Source organism: Zalophus californianus, chromosome 2, assembly GCF_009762305.2.
Source record: "Zalophus californianus isolate mZalCal1 chromosome 2, mZalCal1.pri.v2, whole genome shotgun sequence".
NCBI lineage: Eukaryota > Metazoa > Chordata > Mammalia > Carnivora > Otariidae > Zalophus > Zalophus californianus.
In genome coordinates this window covers 144,107,541-144,129,502 of record NC_045596.1, presented here as the reverse complement: position 1 = coordinate 144,129,502, position 21,962 = coordinate 144,107,541, and the positions used below count along the sequence as shown (strand labels likewise).

At 40.5% G+C, this 21,962-nt stretch overlaps 1 protein-coding gene across 6 annotated transcripts in view; it reads left to right on the top strand.

The window, feature by feature from the left end:
- MFAP3L (microfibril associated protein 3 like) overlaps positions 1 to 14,630 on the top strand; it is a 39,760-nt gene extending 25,130 nt beyond the window's left edge. For all 6 annotated transcript variants that reach the window (XM_027598702.1, XM_027598699.1, XM_027598700.1 and 3 more), the window contains one exon: positions 8,805 to 14,630. In XM_027598702.1, the coding sequence (XP_027454503.1) occupies positions 8,816 to 9,736 (921 nt within the window). In that variant the 5' untranslated portion in view covers positions 8,805 to 8,815 and the 3' untranslated portion in view covers positions 9,737 to 14,630. The remainder of the gene's footprint in view (positions 1 to 8,804) is intronic.
- The last annotated feature ends 7,332 nt before the right edge of the window (positions 14,631 to 21,962 follow it).

Here is a 21,962-nt window from a genome sequence, read left to right as displayed (position 1 = left end):
GCGGCAGCTGCTTTGCCTTGCCTCCCTGGTGCTTGTTACTTGAGTCTGCAGGATCAGGAGAGGCTAATGTGGAATCTCTTTCTGGAGGAGGACTTTCTTTTCTTTCTTTTTTTTTTTTTTTTGGTAGTTCACCGAAGGACATGTTGGGGGTGGTCCACCAACCACATTACAGAAATAACTCAGAATTCGAGTACCATGCATAACCACAAATGGCCACACACTGCACTGTTTTCCATTTTCCTTCTGCTAGAGGTGAGTTAGAAATAGATAGTTGTCAGCAGGTATTATGAAAGAAGTCCCAGTTATTTCAGGTACGAATTACCCAGTGTATTTGTGCCATGCCTTCTTGCCCCAACTTTAAGCCATGGAAATGCACATTATTAGCACCTTTATCAGATGACAAATGACAAGCATTTCAAGAAACTCAGCTGGCCTTGGCCTTGGTAAACATGTCTGGCTTGTTAGCGATTACGTTTGAAAGTCTTCCTTCAAGTTAGGTTTGAGACTTTCCCGTGGGCTTGTTCTCCATCCCTTGCCGCATTCTTTCACCAAAAATAATTAAGAACGATAGAACGAGCTTTGAAAGTAAACCTGCACAGAGTAAACTGAGCTGAACTGCACAGAGTTCACAGTTGTCACAACTGGAATTCATGGTTATAAATTTTGCATTTACTTCACGTCACTCCATGGTATCTCCACTTTTCAAATTTTTTTTAAAGATTTTATTTATTTATTTGACAGAGAGAGAGAAGGAGCAAGAGAGGGAATACAAGCAGGGGGAGTGGGAGAGGGAGAAGCAGACTCCCCGCCGAGCAGGGAGCCCAATGCGGGGCTCAATCCCAGGATCAGGACCTGAGCCGAAGGCAGACGCTTAACGACTGAGCCACCCAGGCGCCCCAACTTTTCAAATTTTTTGAGTAGACTGTGAAATGCTTATTAACTACTCTGCAAGGGACTAGACGCTGTGCCAGCCCAGTTTGCAGACCAAAGCGTCTGACCTCCCTACTACATGTAGATAGAAGGAGATCCATCCCCACCTTCAAGGTAAATTATCCTTTGCCTCTAAGATTGGCACGAAGTAGTGCATTAACTTCTGGAAATGTGATTGCTGAATTCTTCTTTTGGTAGATTAAATATCTGAGATGAAAAATCAGCTTCTCAAAGGCCTAAAACAAGATTGATGCGATTACAAATATATAGTAGGAAATTCAGAAGCATCACAAAGAGCCTTTCTTTGAGCAAGTGCTTCAACTTCCCTGAGCCACAGTTTTTTGTATCTGTAAAATAGAGACCATCCTTTTTTACTAGCAGGTGGGGCCAAGAGGCTTGAATAAACTATTGTGTATGAAATGTTTCGGATAGTTATCTGGAGCACACCAAGCTGTCCATAAAGGGCACCTGCTGTCACTGTCATTGGTAATACTGCCCTGTGTTGTCACAGGCATAGAATCCAAGTACTTACATCTCTGTTTCATAATCCAGTGTGTTTTTTGAAAAAACAGGAAATAATTTTCTGGGTGATTTCTTATCCTCTAGCTCAGTTTCTCAGCCTTAAACACGTAATTGATATAAAAAAATTTTATGTCCCTTAAAAGTTATTGGAAATTTCAAAACAATGTCATGACTGCTATGATAGGTTTGAAACCCTCTCCTCCATCAGAGGCCTCCCCTTGCCCCAACATCACTCTTGGGTACAATGGGCCCATTGATAGCCAATAACGCTTCTATCTCTGAGAAGGCAGTAGATGTGCAGATTACTAAGCGTATGATGCACAAGATAAACTTTACATTTGCCTAACCCAGTGGTTCTCAGCGGGGACCTGTTTTCCACCCAAGGCCATTTGGCAAAATCTGGAGATATTTTTCAGTTGTCATAACTTGGGGGAGGAGGGGAAGGGGGAGATGATGCTACTGGCATCTGGTGGGCAGAAGGAAGGAATGCTGCTAAGTGTCCTATAATGCACAGGATAGACCCCTACAAAGAATTATTGGGCACAAAATGTGAGTCGTGTCAAAGTTGAGAAACCCTGATCTAACCCAAAGAAGCTTCTTTGGGTTAGATCAGCCAACTAAAGGATCATTCCAAAGTAGATCTTCAGGTCAGTTGTTTGAACCCATTATGTATTTTCCCTCAAAAGTGGTTTAATTTATTTTGGTTCACTGAGCCATATCAAGGGCCAACCTAACAACCACCATTGATAGTTTTTCTTTAATGAGCTGTGCTTTGTTTGGGAGATGAGTTCGGAGCGCTTGTCTTAGCTGTGAAAAGACCCTTCCGGATCCATCTCAGATAAGGATGACAGCTGAGATTCCCCAAATGGAAGTTATTTATATGAACCCAGTGTAGGGTGCTCTTGTTTCGGAAAACCACCTGCAGCTCTTCTCAGAAAAGACTGTTGCTAGCCTCCGTGGAATTACACGTTTGGCAGTTTTTTAAAACAAATGAAGATCACCAGATCAAATTAAGCTAGAGGGTCAGATGTTTCCTTTGCCGGGAAATGAAAAGACAGTAGGTCCTCTTCAGATATTATTTATACCTTTAAGCAGAGCGAAACTGCAGGCTCTGAACAGAATAGCCTTCCACCCCCACCTTCCTGCACTCAAAGCCGAGCTAAGCCCGTATTATCCCGGGCCACCTTTGCTCCACATGATGTAGGAAATAGCTTGTTAGAGCTGCCCTGGTATACTCTGAAGAGGTCTCTTGGGAGGATTGGCGGGGGGGTGGGGTGGGTGGGCACACACAAGAGCCCTCGCAGCCTACAGTGTTTATAACCAGTCTTTGCCGTGGCTTCAAGGAGCTGTCACCTACTGCAGAAGCCCTGCAACAGGTGCAGCCATGCAGTGCTAAATTTCTTTTCAATTATGTTTTGTAAAAAGGTGTGGATCCTTTCTCTTCAGCGGTCTATATTTCACATATTGGACAAGAAGTGCCACATGTTTTAGGCACCTACCCACACGTGCATTTCGGTCTTATAAAGAGTGTCGATTCAACGTGTTACTTATTTGAGTGAACCTTGTACTCCATTTATGTTTGCATGAACATTTCTTGGAACTCTTACCACATAAAAATGTTTAAAGTTGGTCTCAAGAAAGTAACCTACTTACTTTGGCCAGTTGAACCCTCCTCTTTAAAAAGCATGGGCATGTAAGGCTTGAGAGCCTCCGTATCTAAATGGGATTGTGAAGAGAGCTTTAATCTTTTCATACCACTGATTGGGGAGACAGACAAACCGTACATCAGCTTGTTTCCACATTCACAGAAAGATACCACCAAAGAAAAAGAAATCCTTATCGTCGAATAAGTAATTTGGGGGAAATTCTAAGAGCTTAGTATTTGGGCATAATTGTTAATGTCTAATGCTCCATGATCCTCAGGAAAAGTTGAAGAAATTTAGGATTGTAGTGGACATGGTCTTTGAAGGAAACTGTAATTAAACAGTATCTTTGTAGGTTGTGCTCTCACTTTCTTTGTGGTTCTTTAGTTCCAGAAGGTATATGGATGCTGCTTATTTCTCTACAGCAATAATGTGGTCAGAAGTTGCATGAGCCATAGCTCTGACCTGGTGCCATCCAGTGGCTAGACACTGAGCCACAGTAACTCCTATAGGTTTGACCATAGCCATACGATGCCATTGATCTGCTTCTCTCATTACTGGACAGTCTACCTGACACTGTCGTAGTGACATGACATTGTACTTTCTAGAGCGACTTCCCCTGGCATGTTTTTGTGCCCCACAGTGAGCACAGTGGTACCAGGTCAGCCACCTTCCTGGGTTGGGACCGAAGTTATGGCTTCTCCCAGGGAATGTTGGCAGGGGAGGAAAGCTCTGGAACTATGTTCCTCAGAGAAAAACTATCTTGAAAAGGAAATTTTTGTTGTTGTTGTTACCTTGATTTTCTTACATTCATTAATATTTTTCCAGTCAATTTAGGCTTGTCTGATTTGAAGAGTTTCAAGAAATCTAAAAGTGGGTCATAGATTACGTTCATTCTGAATTTTTGACAGATGTCTCCGTATCAACCTCCCAAAGGTTTTACCAGCCCAACTCCCACCCGCAGTGTGTCTGAGCATCCCTTTCCCCATTCTCTCAGCATCCTGTCTAATCTGTGCCTCCCCGCTTTTCCTGGCATTCTGAAAGCTTAAAAAGTTACCTTTTAAAAAATTAATCTCTTTGAATTCCATTGTAATGTAATCATTAGTGATTTTTATAGTGAGACACTATTTGTATTTCTTTTTTCTGTGACCTACCTGTTCATACCTTTTCCCATTTTTTTCTTTTGGGTTATTTTGATTTATAGGAGTTCTTTATGTTTTATACTTATTCAGCATTGTCAAATATCCAAATAGAGTTTTCTTCCACTCTGTCATTTGCTTTTAATTTTACTTAGTATGATATATTTTGTAGTGTAAAAACTTTAATTTCAGAGAAATCTGATCCATCACTGTTTTCCTTTACAGTTTCTGGGATTCTTGAAATGCTTAAAAAGGCCTTCCTAGCCCCAGTTTGTAAAAATGTTTTTATATCCTCTATTAATTTTATACTTTTATAGATCTTCAGAATACTTGGAATTTATGTTTATGTATCACATAAAATAGGGGTGTAACTTTATTTTCTTTTAAATGAATAGTCAATTATCCCAATATTCTTTCCCTTTGATTTGAAATATCTTCCTTATTTTTTAAATTTCCCATGCTTCCTGGCATCTGCTTCTGGACTTAATGATTTTCTGCACTGGTTTAATTGGGGGTCAGAGAAGGCCTTCTCAGGGAGCACGATGAGACATGAGGTGGTATCTAAACTGGGCTTAGAATGTGTGAGTTAAGGGCTTGGAGTGAGGAGGGAGGAGAGCTTTCCAGGCAGAGAGGAAGCATGTGGGAAGGTCCTGTGGCAGCTCTAAGAAATGAAATAAGGCTGGCTTGTCAGGGGGAAGTCCTGCAGGGTGAGGGGTTCCTGTTCTCCCACAGGATAAATACGAAGCTCTTTAACATTCTGACCCTGCAATCCTCTCAGCCCTGTCTCCACCCTAGCCCTTCTCTTGGTGTTAGACACTGTTTGTCGGTTTGTCGGCTGGAGCAGCACTGTCTGGCTTCCCCCTTTTACCCGTAGGCTCCCAGCAGCCCCTTCCTGCCTGCACCCTCCAGCCCGCCCTCACCCTGGCCTGGTGCCCCATGCCTCACTAAGAAGCTGGTGCTCCGTCCCACTGCCCTGGGCCAGCGCCTTTGCCAAGTGATCCATAGTTGTTTGTAGCAGTCTGTGCCCACCTTGGGCTGGATGGTTTTCTCAGTCGGGGATCTTGTCTTACTCGTCTCTGTATTTGCATAGTCTAGCGTGGAACGTGGTGCAAACGCAATTTACTCAATAATATTTGTTGACTAAATGCGTGAACAAGATTAAAAAAAGATCACTGCCCTTCTAAAAATGTCAGCTTTTTTGTGTGTGTGCCGTATAATATACACACTGCAGTACAGCTAAGAAATAACATCTGTCAGCTTTTCTCTTTGCAAAGGAGAGATTGTCATCACACTACTTCTGTTCGCACGTGGCAGATTTTCATGTGTGGTTCTTGTGCCTGGAGTTTCTTGGGGAGACTGTGACAGATTCCTGGGCAAACTCTGGTCTCCAGCAGAGCAGACGCTAGCAGCCCTTCTCCTACTGCATGTGGCAGTATTTTAGCATGAAGCCTTCAGGTGAGGGTCCCCTTACAGGACCACAGCCGGACCAGAGGAGGTGGGGGACGGGCTTTCCGAGGGAGGAGCCACCATCTGAGCAAGGCGCAGCACTTGAATAAGTGAACCACTGGCAAGGGTGCTAGAGAGACATTTTGCACATCATCTTTGGTAATATATTCAGAAAGTCATGGTTAAACATCCGCCTCTTTCTTTCCTCCAAAGTCATTGCATGTAGAACCGACTTGGCATCAGCTGCTGACATTTTAGGTTTTTATTTGTGCTGAAGAGATGCAACTTAATGAAAATTCAACACATAACTTTGACATTCCCACTCAATTACCATCTTAAATACACGAGAACAGCACTGTATCCCCACTCCATGTATAGCCCTGATGGTTTCCTGTGACAGTCATTGTGGGTTATTTTTGTTTTGTTAACTAAAGTTAAAGCCAAAGTCAGGACCCTTCCAGAATGAGTCTCAGGACAAGGTATTTATAGACTGAGGTGCATGGCAGTGTGCAGCAGAGAAAATGTTCTCAGGATGATCCCAGCTGCTGGGTTCCATGTGGAGATTCTTCGTGAGCCCGGGCCCAAAGATGTGGGAGGACCCTCAAAGTGCAATTTGTGCCATCTTCCTAGTTTTCAGGGCTGCAAATGGTAGTAGAACATGCAGAAAGCTTTATTTTCCAATAATCAAAGGTCAAGCTGAGACTGAGAGGAACTCTATAGTCTTAGTATCAGCCTTTAAAAAAAAATGATACAGATGTACATCACTTTAGAGGTTAGTATCTTAGCTCTTCTGACACTGTAGTCTTTAGAAGCATGTGTGTGTGTGTGTGTGTGTGTTGGCTACCAAAGACCTGCTTGTGACCCATAACAATTAGAATACAGTTATCACTGTAATTCTTAGTAAGTATGAGGAGAAAGCTGTTTATAGTACCATTGGATGCCTGCCTTCTTAGTTTAGTGTTCTTGTCTGCTTTCCTTCTCCTACACCTAGGTTCTGACTACTTTGGAGGTAATTCCTCCATAAAAGAGTGGCCATGGGTGGTTAGGAGGTGACAATTTGACCCTAACCATTCCCCATACAAATAACCTCACCTCACCCTCTTCCATCCTGTTCTCTGTTATATTTTCCAACAAAAGAAGGAAGGTAAATTTGAGAAACTACTACAAGTATAGTCTGTAATTCTTTGGAACCAAATACCTTGCATATCCATAATCTTTCAATCAACTAGAGCTTTTTTCCTATGTCTGCTGTCGTCCACTTTCATGAACATGTAAATTTTAAGAAAGTCAACGGATGATTTCCCTTGCCTCGGATTGTTTCCATATTTGGCTAGATCCGCAGCTGAAGTATCAAAATCCATGTTGAGGGAACGAAGGGGGTGGAAGGCTTGCCCCAGCCCACTCTGAACGAGACACCGTTTCACAGACTGGGTGCTTAGCTTTGTCAGTTAAGACACAGTCACAAGAAATTGAAAATTCACTAGATTTTCCAAACCAGTGTTTTCTACTCTTGGGGAAAATACACTGGCTGAATTGGTAGAAAAGGGTTACTCAGGGACACCAGGAACCACTCTCCACAGATGTTCTTTCAGAAAGCAAAGGGATAGGACAGCATCGACGAGAGGTGTCCTGCCAGATCCAGCATGGCTAATGTGGAGGAGAAACTGTAGGCCCCCAGAAGGCACCTCGCTGCTCCGTCTAGCTTTCTTAAGAATGTTCCTTGGAGCAGAAGATGCTGGAAAAAAGAAGGCCCTCTGTTGCCTCCTTTCATAGTCCCTTGAGACTATAATCACTTAGGTGCTCACAAATTTAAAAAAGAGGTGGGGAGGGGAACATGTTGCTTGTTGCTTTTGAGAAATATCAGACTTTTAAATAGAATGAAAAGTCACTGTCAGAAGGGGAAGAAACAACAACAAAAAAATACAAGTCAATAATAGATGCTGAAAAGGGAAACTACATGTTAAATTATCCCATCTCTCAGGAGAGGTTCCTCCAGTTGGCTTAGGGAACTGGAATGCTTTTATGGGGAAATATCTGCCTGCCTGCTCCTCAGAACTTCCAAGGGGCCTGATCTGGACCCTCCTTTCTCTGTAGGACAATATAGGGAGATAGTAGGGTTTCAGAAAGGCTCAGACCCAAGACCTAGAAGCCAAACATCATATCATGTTTCCCAGGGGCCTTCTGACGTGTGGGTACGCAGGCAGACTAAGAATCAATTCCAACTAAAGAGCTTCTCCTGATTCAGAACCTCATTGCCAGAGCAACACTAGATCCTTTCCGGGCCAGAGAAGGAAACTGCACTTACCAACAGGCATTCTCCATCATGTGAGGCTTCTTTTCAACTTGATGGGTCTGTAATTTATTTGCAAGGCTAAAACAAATTGATAGTAATTCATACCCAGCCTCTGAATGTCCGCATTATTAGCTTGTAACTTTTAAGTACTATTAACAATTCCTTGTAAATTCTCAAAATAAATGACATGTTATTTTTTAATTAACTGAGGTCATACAAGCATAACTCCAACCTCAAATATGAAAAATCCAGGTAAACAATTATAATTTAATTGACTTACTCCAGATTTTACATTGATCCTAAAATACTTTATATTCTGAGAAGCATTAAACTCCCCAGTGAACATATATCCAACAGAGTCATGCTCACAGGCAGGTTAGAAAACCAGATGCTACATTTACGGAATTCTTTAATAAGAGCACAGGATTTTCCAGATGGTTTATTTTTCCTATTTCTCGCAAGGCTGTGGAATTCCATAGTACGGTTTGGGGATTAAAGGTATAATCTTTTGAGCTTGAGTTCATCTACTAGTTCTACTCATTCCAAACTGGTGACCTTGGGAAGGTGGTCTAAGCTAACTGTGCCTTAGTTTCTTCATCCTGTGAAATGGAGCTGGTATTAGTACCTACATCACAGAGTTGTTGTGAAGATGAAATGAGTTAGTATGTGTCACTGTCTGGCACACAGTAAATGTCTATTGTCATTATCATTTGTAGTAACAGAAGCAGTAGTTGTAGTAGTAAGAGATGTTTTTAGTAACGTGAGAGTTTGTAGACACTTTGATGGGACCCGTATGTCCTTGGTTGAATTCTCCACTCTTCCTTCCAACAGGAAAATGGCAGATGCACGACAGCGGCCTCCTGAACATCACCAAGGTGTCTTTTTCAGACCGAGGCAAATACACATGTGTTGCTTCTAACGTCCATGGCACTGTGAACAACACGGTGACCCTGAGAGTCATCTTTACCTCTGGAGACATGGGCGTCTACTACATGGTCGTCTGCCTTGTGGCCTTCACCATCGTCATGATCCTCAACATCACCCGCCTGTGCATGATGAGCAGCCACCTGAAGAAGACCGAGAAAGCCATCAATGAGTTCTTTAGGACAGAAGGTGCAGAGAAGCTGCAAAAGGCATTTGAGATTGCCAAGCGGATCCCCATCATCACCTCAGCCAAAACTCTAGAGCTTGCCAAAGTCACCCAGTTCAAAACCATGGAGTTTGCCCGCTATATTGAAGAGCTTGCCAGGAGTGTGCCTCTGCCTCCCCTCATTATGAACTGTAGGACTATCATGGAGGAAATCATGGAAGTGGTTGGGCTGGAGGAGCAGGGGCAGAATTTTGTGCGGCATACTCCAGAAGGCCAGGAGGCCTCAGACAGGGATGAGGTTTACACGATCCCAAACTCTCTGAAGAGAAGTGACTCGCCCACCGCAGACTCGGACGCCTCATCGCTGCACGAGCAGCCCCAGCAAATTGCCATCAAGGTGTCTGTGCACCCGCAGTCCAAAAAAGATCACGTGAATGACACAGAGGGTGTACAGTTTGAAGTCAAAGATGAAGAGGAGACAGAACCGTCCGCTGAACATTCCCCAGAAACTGCAGAGCCTTCTACAGATATGACATCCACAGAGCTAACATCTGAAGAGCCAACACCTGTTGAGGTATTGGATAGAGTCCTGCCACCAGCTCACCTGGAAACTACAGAGCCAGCAGTGGGGCATGACAGAAACACCTGCATTATTTATGAAAGCCATGTCTAATATCAACTATGAAAAGCTATGCATATCAAGAAAATCAGGGGCTGCTCCTTGTAGTGCAGATGTAGTACGCACTTGCCGCTAAGCCTTACCAGGAGACTCTCATCCCTTAGGTAGGAGTGATGCCATTTTCAAAGGGGAAACACCTGAGTGCAGTTTATTATGTGACTGGAATTTCCCCAGTAGAAAGGATGTGAGAAACATCAGGGTGCAGAATTGATAATACTGGACAGAAGGCGTCTGTCCACGTGATACGAATTTTAGAGGCTCTTCTCTGCCAAATACCTTAATGGGTGATGATGCCCTTTTGGCAAAGAGAATATTACTGTAAGATATTCTGAGGTCAAGAGCCCTGTCCAATGCACACTGCATTGCTTTTCCTTAAGAAAAAAAAATATATAGGTCTGCTACAATAGCAAATGCACGTACATGGGTTTGTTGCACTTTCTTCTCAGTTTTTCTTCCTGTCACTGTTCCTTTGAGATGGAGGAGCTGCTGCTGTTATAGTAATGCTAATCGCGCTCCAGTTCAGCCCTCCTAGCCTTTGTCCTTATTTTCCCCTTGAACATGTACCTCCGAGGCTTTGGTATCAGTCACTAGTGCCAGGGCTGATATCTACAAGTCAGTTGTAACGTTCCAGAGTAGTCACTAGGCTCATTATTTTTGTCACTTCCCAAGCCTATTTTCATACATTACTTTTTTTTTGTTTGTTTCCAATGAAGCTGCTGTTGTGAAACTGAGAAAAACCTTTGCCCAGGAATAGCACTTTAATAGCCAAATAAAAATGTGTTTACCTGTCCAATTCTGAGAGCCTTTTGGTGAGCTCAACTGAAGTATGGAGGGAGATTGTAAAAGGTTGAATATACCCATATTACCCGTGAAAACTGCTCTTTTTATGGTTAAGTAACATCATCCTACAAACAGAAACTGATTCTTTATCTGGAAAATGTATTGCTTCCAAAGACAGAGGCATCTAATGAATCCCTGCAGGTTGTAGAGTACTGGCTTCCCAGAAGGGCTTGCAGGGACATACGCTGTTGGGTGACTCAAACACTGGATTTGGGGCAGCAAAAGAGAGATCTGTGAAGCCGTGTAACCAGGTCCACTTTTGTAACCACAGAGCTAACTCGTTGGTCTTGAAGGGGAGAATGAAAGGTTAGAACAAAGACCTAGGGAACTGTGTCATCAAATTTCATGCCAGATTGTGGAATTATTTTTTAGTCTCACAAGAAAGCAGTTATACACGAGACTGAATGATGTTGTGGAAAGAAGAAAAAGTCAGTCTGTGCAAAGGCCAACACCTAACCTGACTGTGCCAATAACCAGCTGCCTGGCTTTGGGCAGGTCTGGGTCTCAGTTTCCTTATCTGTCAGAGGGGGCAGACTAGATGGGCTCTGAGTACCATCTAAATGGTCTCACTCTCTCACAGAAACAAACCAATATCATCATGCTTGCTCTCTTTCCAGTTACTTAACAGATTTTCACTTTTCTCTCTGGGTTCAGCTCACATTGTTTATGCTGCATGACTTACTCAAAGAGGATCAATTTCAAATAATCATAGCATTTTAAGCAAGTTGTGGATCTTCTCTCCCAAAACATCATTAGGACCACTTCTGTAGTTGAAATTTAATCATGGTTGAGAATGAGTGGTATTTCGTTTTCACTTAGAACCTTAAAGTTGTCGTAAGGGTCGTGGCCACATCAAGTAGATGGGGTCATGACATTGGAGGTTATACGGGCCACGTTGGTGTAAAGAGAGAGAGCAGACCGAGATGTGTAGTCTTCACTCTGTCACTATCTGGATAAGTGACCTTGGACAACTCCTTTTCCCTCTCCAGGGTTTCATCTTTTTCATCGGCAGAATATGGGGGTTGTGCCTGATGAGTCACAGGATCCCTTCTAGCTCAGACATTTATTGCTTTCTAGAAAGTTTGTAATCTCCCAAGATGGCATGGTCCCCACTGCAAGAGACAAACAACATTGGGAGCAAAAATGGATACAGGAGATTGGTTGCTTTTGTGGTTCCAATTTTACGATGAATGTGTCTAGCTCTGCAGCCTGAGGGCAGTGGGTTTGGCTTTAGGGGTGGCCTGCTGGGCCTCTTCATTCATAGATAACTCGTGTGGAAGGCAATCTGACAAGACCTGGAGTTTGGTCAGACATCACTTAGCCAGGAAGGAACTGCTGGCATCTAGTTAGAAGTGTCTTGGGTTGTCACAGAAAGCAACTAGTAGTCCAGCAGTCAGGAGTAACCATGACTCCCGATGGGCTCTCTGGGCTAGGATTTTATGTATTTGGGTTGCAGAACAGCTTTACCTCCAACTCTCAGAATATAAACATTGTCCACTTGCTGTGGAGGTCAGCAAATTCTTCGTGTGGATCTGTTTGCCCAAAACAATAACAGAGATTTAAGCTCTTTTTGTGATATTGTGTAAACTTTGCTCCTTCTGTTCAGTTCTCATTCCACCCAGACCCATGTGCAGATTTCCACATGGAAGTTACAGGAGAAGACATCAGTTCTATCTAGACATTGATTAGGATTTAAAAATGTAAAATCAGCAAATTTGTTATGAAGTAGGAGCAGAAATGTATAGACCAAAGAATGTTCCAGATTGGTTTTAGCTTCTTAAGACTGGGGAGATTATTATATAGATTTTCCAAACTTTTACCTTCTGAGGCATCAAAAAGCTCTTGATATAATAATAGCCAACCTAAAAGGAGGTTGGCTTACAATGGAGATTTCTCCTTCCTGAAATTCTGTGCTCTTCCTATCCCATCTTACAGCTTCTTTATGAAATGAGAAACGTTCTCCCTCTAGAATATAAAATGCAGAAAGACCTCGGGACTTTCAGCTGATTTTTCAAAGATAAACTGTTCAGCTTCATAGAAATGCATAGAAGTATGGCTATAGGTGTGTGTGTGCTCGTGTGAATGCATGCACATCAGGCTCATTTGGGCAGTCTGCAAAGCTTAACACTAAATCCCAAGCCATGTCCTTTGGGTCTTATGTAGTCATTCTCAATATCAAACAGCTTCTGGTTTCTGAGTCATATCTCTAACAACTTTTTTCCTTGAAATTCTGAAAATGATTCAGATATGTGTGCATATTTAATTCACTTTGATGACCTGTAAACTTGGATGGTATTTATTCTAAATGGGGAAAAAAAATTTTATACTGAAAATCTATGTAATTTATAATGGTTTTGTTTTATATATTATATTTTCATATCTTTAGGGCACATCTACTGTTCTCATCTTTTTATATATCATACTCGGCAAAAAGAAATACTAATACTTGACTAAAATCTCTAGGAACCAAATGTGACATATAACGTATAGAAATTGCTCTAAAAATATCTGAATGTTCTCACCCATCCCAAGCGTTATTGTGCCATTACATCCGGAACCATTTGTCTCAGACGCTTGTGAGCATTCCTTTTTTTTTTTTTTCCAAAAGTAAGGCTAAAAGGCCCAACATCCCACACAACGGATTCTGGAATCTCCTTCCTTCCTTTACCTTTTTTATTGTTTGTTTCATTTTTAACTGTAGAAGTCTGTGTTGTTTATGTTTCCATTTGAAGGGCAAAGGTGAGATAAGCAATTTGACGAAAAGACTGCATTGAACTATGGCTATGTAAATTATTTAATGGACTGATGACATGTTTGAAGTCTAATACTTAGATTGTTATTTATCGGTGATCTAGGATCTGCTCAGCTCTTTAGCACACAAAGAAAACGTAAGGCACAAAGAGTATTTGCATGTTGTGAGCAGGCACCCTCTCGGTGTAGTGCAGCCAACACAAATCAGCTTAACTATAAAAACGCCCATCCCAGCCACTGGAGATGCGGTTTTAGAAAGGCAAATCAGACACCTCTTAGTCACAGGTTGAAATACAGTGTTCTGTCAGTGCTAAAACTCCTTTAATGGCAGCCCCTGTGGTTCTGTTAACAGGGGACTTCCTCTCAGTGTTTCATTTGGGAAGAAAATGGGACATTTAACTTATCTTTCGATACTCTATTTTATACTCGGCACAGTTCAGTTACTATTCTGTACCTATCTTCACAGAGAGGTTGGCATTCCCTTAAGATTATAATCCCTGTTTCTGTTCTTGCTTTTTAAACCAATTTACTGGTACTCTTTCAACCAACCAAATCTCATTGTATATTCGCACACATATTTTGAGCACCTGATACCTTCAAGACACTAGTCATTTTGACATTCACTTATTCATTTAAAACTCCCTCAGTAGATAACAAAGTTCATTTTCCTAATGACTTTTTAAGGGTTTCTACAGTGATTAATCAAGTTTGGATTAAACAAACCAATGGTGGGGGGAAAATCAAAACAGAATTGCTTAATATGTTTTCCAAAGGACTGAGTGTGTGTCTGCTATACAAGAAAGTATCATCTGAGGATGATAATGATCTTCGAGATTTTTTAGAGATACCAATTTTAAGGGGACTAATACTTAGAATACCACAATCAAAAATGAAGGTGTTAGGGAATGTACAAATAGAAAACAAATAGTTCTAAGAATATTCTGGCATAAATTGATTTTATTTAACCAGTAATAAAAGCCTTCAAATGTATCTGTCAGATACCACAGAGCTGCTTACAGTGAATTAGGGTCGAAGAAGATGCTTGCTTGTACTTATGTTTGGCTTGCTATATCTCTAGTTCTGGATGTCCTTTGTTAAAATTGGAAAATAAGATGAAAAACTTTATCTGGGCAGAAATTTCAAACTGTTGATTTTGTGAGCTATAAATGCTCACTTTTAAAAAATAATTTAAAGATATAAACAAATGACTTTTAAGTTGCTGTTATAGTAGCAAAACAAAAAACCATGTGCTCCATCCTGTATTTTGATTGTTGCTTTAATAAAGGATTTGCGCAGGTATGTGGATTATGTGTCATGTCCCACCTGAAGGGCATTTGATTGTGGCCTGATTCACTCTTTCAGTGGTAAGATGTCTGTCACCAATTCTTTTCCCTATCTTTTGCATCCATGACATATCTTGGGAGAAAAAAAGGAAAAATGAAATAATTTGTATGTAAAACTACAAAACTTATCCAAATTCAGAAACCTTAACTCCATCCTAACAAACTTTGTAGCCGTGTATTTTTATCTGTATCAAGAAATCATTTTTAACATGTAACATCAAGCATTCTGTAGAGAATCCAAAAAGGCCAGGAAACTCACATACTACTCAGAACATTCCACAGAAGGTATGAGTAATACGTCTGCCTAGACACCACCTAGACAACAACCAAATCCAGGCCAAATGCAAGAACATGCTAAGTAGGTTCCTTTGACGATCAGTAAGCTTCAAAAGCTGAATCCCTCTCTGACAAGATGAGATGTGGGGCATGTAAGCAAAACAAGAAAGGGCACAACCAAATGGGAAAGCAAGACAAAAAGGGAAGAAAGTTATTTACTGCAGACTAAAGAGGCAAACAAAATAACAGAGTTATCCAATAAACTATGCATATAACTAATCATCCCCAGGTTCTCCCAAGCAAAAAAAAAACAAAAAAAAAAAAACCAGCTTTATGCTGGCATTAATGGAAAAATTAGCACTTGTGTCATCATGAAAGAGAAAATAGGAAAGTTTTGTGCTAACCAGGTAATTTTGACTGGTGCATATTTTCAGACCCAGAGCAAAGAGTTGCTCAATTTTCTGCAGGTTTTGGAATGCAATGGACCTTAAAGGAGCTAGATAAAAATTCATATTAATCAGTGATTTTCAAATAAGCCTATAGTCACTGAGTGGGAAAATAAATGTGAAGTTATCTGATTTACATATCTTTTTTACAAGCTTGAAAATCTCTGATAAAGGGGGAGCTCATTACCTCCTGCAGTAGCATATTCCACGGTGGCGGGGTTTTAAGTGCTGAGTCAAAAATTGTTGAAGTGCTACCACACTGGTCCTTGAGCTACCTGGAGCTGAAAATGTCAGTTAGGGGGCACCTGGGTGGCTCAGTTGGTTAAGCAACTGCCTTCGGCTCAGGTCATGATCCCGGAGTCCAGAGATCGAGTCCCACATCGGGCTTCCTGCTCAGCAGGGAGTCTGCTTCTCCCTCTGACCCTCTTCCCTCTCGTGCTCTCTGTCTCTCATTCTCGTCTCTCTCAAATAAATAAATAAAATCTTTAAAAAAAAAAAGAAAATGTCAGTTAGTCTTGCCACAATAAAACTGCCTTTTTACTGTCAACACAAAACTAAAATTGTAAATGTATTCATGTAAAAGACAGGATTACAAAAATTTGGCATGCTCCTGATGCTACTACATTAATTAACATGCCACGTGGCAAACACCTTTGAGTGAACAGTTTCTGCCAATGGGTGGTAGAGGCAGAAGTCAGGTGAATCAGGTCTTCCCCCCGCCCCCCCCGCCCCAGCCCCTGAGACAGGACATCCTAAGGCGACAGCTCACTAAATAAAGGATGGTTCAGCAGCCAGAAGAAAGAAGTGAATCAAGCAGCAGATTAACTGCCTCAGTGTATTAGTATACGTTTGAAGGACTATTAGAACTGACTACTGAGAGAAGTGTATATATGTGTTAGGTGGCATATTGAGGTATTTTAAAATAGCAATCGAATTAGAGCCGGCCTCAACTGCATTTACACTATTAGGTAAAATGAAGATAAAATAACAACTTTGCTAAGATATTAAATATGGGTAAAATAACAACTTTGCTAAGATATTAAATAACTAATGAGTAAGCTAAAAATATGAAGATTGATAAAGCAATATGAATTTTTCAAAAAACAAATTTTTCACTACCAGTGTAGTGGCTTTCCTTACAATTACTCTTGTTTTAAAGTTCATTATGGAATAGGAGTCCCAGTGAATTATGCAGAAAAATCACCTGCATCTAGAACTCTAACAACATTAGGGGACTTTCTGTTCAGTGCAAATGCTGTACAGCACCTATTTCCTGAAACTTTTCGTGATTCATAGGAACACATGAAAAATTTTCATGTGTTTTTGGAGACCCCTGAGGTGTTCAGTGCCTCTGGTTTTAAGTCTGATTGACTATTGTGTCTGCTGGGCTGCACACTTCTTCCAACTAGGCAAATGGTGAGGTGAACAAAGTTGTCCCAAAGGTGTAAGAAGCTTCCTAATTCTAACCATCAAGGAAACAATGACAAGTGTGTGTAAAGAAAGAGGTACAATTCTCTGTCCCAGCTGTACAGACTGCTCCCATGGCGGATGATGTTTCCCACTCTCGTCTCCATTAGCATTACCTCAGCTGTTCTGCCAGAGGACCAAGTTACTGGGCATGAGGTAAAATGCTTGATTACAGAATAGAGTCTATGAAAAAAAATTCATCGACCATGTAGTAGACACTTCATCAGTTTAACATAAAAGAAGGAAATTTTAATGCTGGTTATGTTTGAAATTATTTTAAAACTGAAACATTACAAAAATTATGACTTGGCATCATCTTTGTAGCAATGTCTTCATCTAAAGAAGAAATTTGAAAGTGTTAAGACCTTAGAAATTGCAGATGATTTAAATACATCCTATTTGTAGGGGGGAAAATGACAGCTGACATAGAGCAATGATCTGTGATCATTAAATTTTTTAATGTGCAGAATGTAATGTTCCTAATTTTTTGGTCATCACAGTAATTACTGTGATTAATAAATTTCTGAAACCCTGCCAGATCATGAAAAAAAATTTAATCCCCCAATTAAAAACATACATACTATTCTTGTATCATGTTAACTATTTTATGTTACCTTCTCTCATTCCACAATGAGTTTTATGTGATTGAGTTAAATATATTGTACTTTATGTGAGTCCTTTGAAATTGGAAATCATTGTGTTTCACACAAGCTCACTAACTTTCAGTAACAAGAATACTTTATTAATCAAACATCTTACTCCCAATCATTTTGAGTCAATGAGACATTTACAGTATGATTAAAAAAGCAGAACAGCTGGATGATCTATAAATGCTTTTCTTTATCTGAAGCTAAAAATGGAAGGCTTTCTGCTATAACACAAGAATAAGACGTTATTATGCTATGCTTACATATAAACCAAACGTTCATGTCCACCTAAAATTCTACATTGAAATCCTAATCCCCAGTGTGATGGTATTCGGAGGTGGGGCCTTTGGTAGGGGATTAGGTCATGAAGGATGAAGCCCTCATTATGGGATTAGTGCCCTTATTTAAAAAGACCCCACACAACTCCCTGACCCCTTCTGCCATGTGAGGACACAGCAGGAGGTCAGCTGTCTATGAACCAGGAAGCAGGCTCCCACCAGACACTGAATCTTCCACTGCCTTGATCTTGGACTTCCAGCCTCCAGGTCATTAAAAAATAAACCTTTGTTGTTTAAGCCACCCAGTCTATGGTATTTTTGTCGTAGCAGCCCGAACAGACTAAGACAGGATGAACAGTGTAAGACAATGTAGGAACACATAAAGCATGCAACTTATTTCCTCCAAGTCCTTACACATGGATTTGGATTACCTTTTTTAACATTTTCCTTATAATATTTTTAACACTTCAATATAAAAATCAGTACAAATATAGAATTATGAACCTTCAATTATTTTTCTTCATTAAACATGGACATTCACCAGGGTAAGAAAATTATGATAGTCATGATTGTCTACTTTGTATGAGATCTAAAGAGGATGGCTGTGCCTTATGACACCAAATTTAGATTCAATCCTTTACCTAAACACAAAATTGTCTCCAATTGGTAGCAAAAATGTGTGTGTATCTACTATGGCAGAATGAACCTTGACTACTGTTTGCGAACACGTGTGTTTGCTTCTGTGTTGCATGTATGAATTTTATCTTCCTAAATACTCTGAGCCTACAACATTAAACCCATTTTAATTAGACTTTATTTTGAGATTATTGTAGATTCACTTGCTATTGTAAAAAATAATACGGAGAGATCCCATGTACCCTTTACCCAGGGCAAAGGGTAACATTTCACAAAACTACAGGTACACTATCACAATCAGGGTATCAACACTGATACAATTCTCAGTCTTAATCAGATTTTCTCAGGTGTACTCATTTGCATGTGTGTATTTTGTGTATCTGCCACCACAGTCAAGATATGGAACTGTTCCATCACCACAAGGATCCCTGGTGTGGCTCTCTTACAACTACATCTACCCCCATCCCATCCCAGGACACATTAATTGTAAATCAGTAAACTCAATTAGATAACTAAAATGTGTCTGGGGAGCCAATTGTAACAAGTGTGTTTTTCCATAGAAATATGTTCAAATGTATCAGTTTCTTGGTATCTGGTTTCCTGTTCCTTTTGAAGGACTTACATGGTGAAGACAGAGAGATGGTTTCTGAAACACAAAGGAATGACAGCCATATATTTGAAATTCTAGAAAACTCTGGAGAAGTAGGGGATCTGAAGTAGCAACGGGTCACAGTGTGTTGGTGGGGGAACTCTTGAACATCCCATTCGTACCCTAAACTGTTCCTGTAGCCGAAAGACACTGAACATAGAACAAAGACATGATTTTTACATGTCTTTGCAAGTCTCAAGGGAAGAAGTAGTCCCTCCAGTATCTAAAATGTCTAGTACTCCAGAAAGTCTAAAACTAAGGGAGGCAGAAAATCATGAGTAAAGATTCAAACAACGTCTGTGATACTGGTTGTCTTGTTAGCCTTGTATTCTTCTCTCTTAGATAAGACAGGACTTAGAATTTAAACGCCCAGCACCTAGGCCATAATGAGATATCGATTTTGAGGCTATATTAAACATCAAGGGCCTTAGTAAAACCCAAGTAATGACAGTTACCATCTCAAGTATTGAAATCAAGACAACTGGCCACACCGTTGAGGGAAAAGATCCTCTACCTACCCAACTCGAGGGAACGTGCAGGAGGCAGATTCTTAAGCAGGGTCACTTGAGTCTTAAAAGATCCTTACTCAAAGCCATTTCACTCAAAGTGAAATGGCATCATGAAAAATTCGTTCCTTCAGAATAACGTTTTCTCTCATTACACAAATATCCTAGGCTTATAATCACTTTTAGCCTCTGTCAGGCATCATGAATACAGAAAAGGAATTGGTTTAATCCTATTGACTCTACCTAACAACCAGCTAAGATCTGAGGACCTAGGGGGCAAGGAGTGTTGAAAGGGGAGAGGAGAAGAATGATTTTGACTCCAAGGAGACATCCAGAAGGGCAGACCTAGATAGAGGTCCAGAGCAGCCAAAAAGCTGAATGCTGACCTGTCGGAAATATGAGAGGAGTTGCCTAAGGGAAGTATGAAAAAGCTAAAAATAAATAAAAATAAATATGAGAAAAACTAAAATTTCACACTGTTCCCCAGGACGAGCCATGCCCAGATAATCAGTGAATTTTTAAAAATATGGCAAATAGTACATGCACTAGCTAATACAAATCAGTCATTAAAATTATGGAAAATTATACTCATCTAATTTCTAGTAAAAAAAAAAATCCCTTCAGTTTTAATCCTTGTTCTGTCCTCAATGACACAAACCTCAGTACTTAAAGCATTTTGTTCTAAGCTAGTCAGCAGTGTCCTGTTATAAAAAAATCAAGTTATTAAATCGCTTCCAAGAAATTATTCCCAGTTAAAGTGGAGGGCAGACTTTCAGCTGAGTAGCAACATCAAAGCATCTTTAAAATACTTATTTATTTTGAGTGTGATACATTAACTAGGATGCTTTATTTCAATCACATTCAAAAAGGTTCTTTACAATTGCCAGATCAGTGACATTACTATTCTGTATTTTCCACTCAAATTCCAGGATTAAACACAAAATCTATACACCATACTCTAATTATAATGCTCAATTTTATCCTGTTCTACCTAAGTTTTGCTCTGTTTTCTCTGCACATGCTGGATTTCAGTCTTAAAAAATTGTTTCCAGTGGTTTATCAACAGTGGGATATAACATTTCCTGTCTTTTTTTTTTTTTTTTTTCCAGAGTAGTTAGATAAAGCAGGGTAAAAACCCTTAGGACTTTTCTTTGGTCTCCCCTTTGTAACAATACATATCCTCCCTCCATCTTACAGGCAGATTAGCTTAAGAGATGGTCCTGTGTTCTAAAAAAACAATAAAGTAATTTTCCCAAGACCATACTAGAGTCTTCAGCCTGTGAGCTCTATACAAACAGGAATCACACCCATATTGCCATATGGCCACAGTGCTTCCTACAGAAACTTAAGGATTACTGGCCTTTAGTAAATGTTAATTAAATAAAAACTCTTAAGTCTTCTAGATAATTAGGATTTATTAGGATTGGATTAAATGTCCTCTTTTATAGGGCCCAGTGAAGGGTAAAGAGTACATTTTGAAGAATCTCTTTGAACCTAAAACCATACTTGTACAGACTCCCCTGATCTCAGGATGGTTTTTCTGGGTAGATTCCTTTTTTTGTGAACAGAATATAGCTGTAAATTTCTTCCTGTGTTCTCTTCTTTCACACTTTAACTTACTATTTAAAGGACTGTTTAAAAGTCTTTGGTCCATTCTAATTGTGTCATGGTGAGACAATGTTCTCCAATTAAAAGTCTGCAGCGAATCCAAGAGAAATGAATTGTGACATTGAAATTACTTCTATGTCACCACATGTTATGTTCTCTGCAAGAACTTTATAGTCACTGGAAGACGGAGCAAAATCAAACCCTGTCCTTTCTGCAGTGCAGATATTGGTGTGGACAGTCCATGCATCCCAACAGGTTAATACATTACCTGTTTGGATTGCCCTGGTTTTGTTCTCAAAAGAAACAAAACAAAATTCTAGTGAAAAATAGGGTTAGAGAGTCCAGTTCCTGGAGCTCATGCTGCCTCCCCCTTAAATCTTCACCAAGGCAGACTAGCTCCGACGGAAAAATAATCCCCAAACAGCTGATGAGTTTAAATTTTCCTTTCCTAAATGATAAGGTGTTTGTCTTCCCTGATTTGCTTTCGAGGCACAAACAGGGCAGCACTGCACATGGACCTCCTTGTAGGAGCAAGAAAATGGGGCACATTAGGTGAGGGAATTATTTCCAGATTGAGAAGGCAGAGGGTATAGACATAACCAGCTCAATACACCAACTGATACGTATATTGACTCTGAAATCCTGAGCCTGTACATTCTGGTGTTGCCCGCGTGCATTTCGCTTACATGAATGCCAGAGGGTCTATGCGAAGGGCCACCATTGGACCGCACCACTCATGGGGACACAGAAGCCTTCTGCAGCTTGATGCTGCT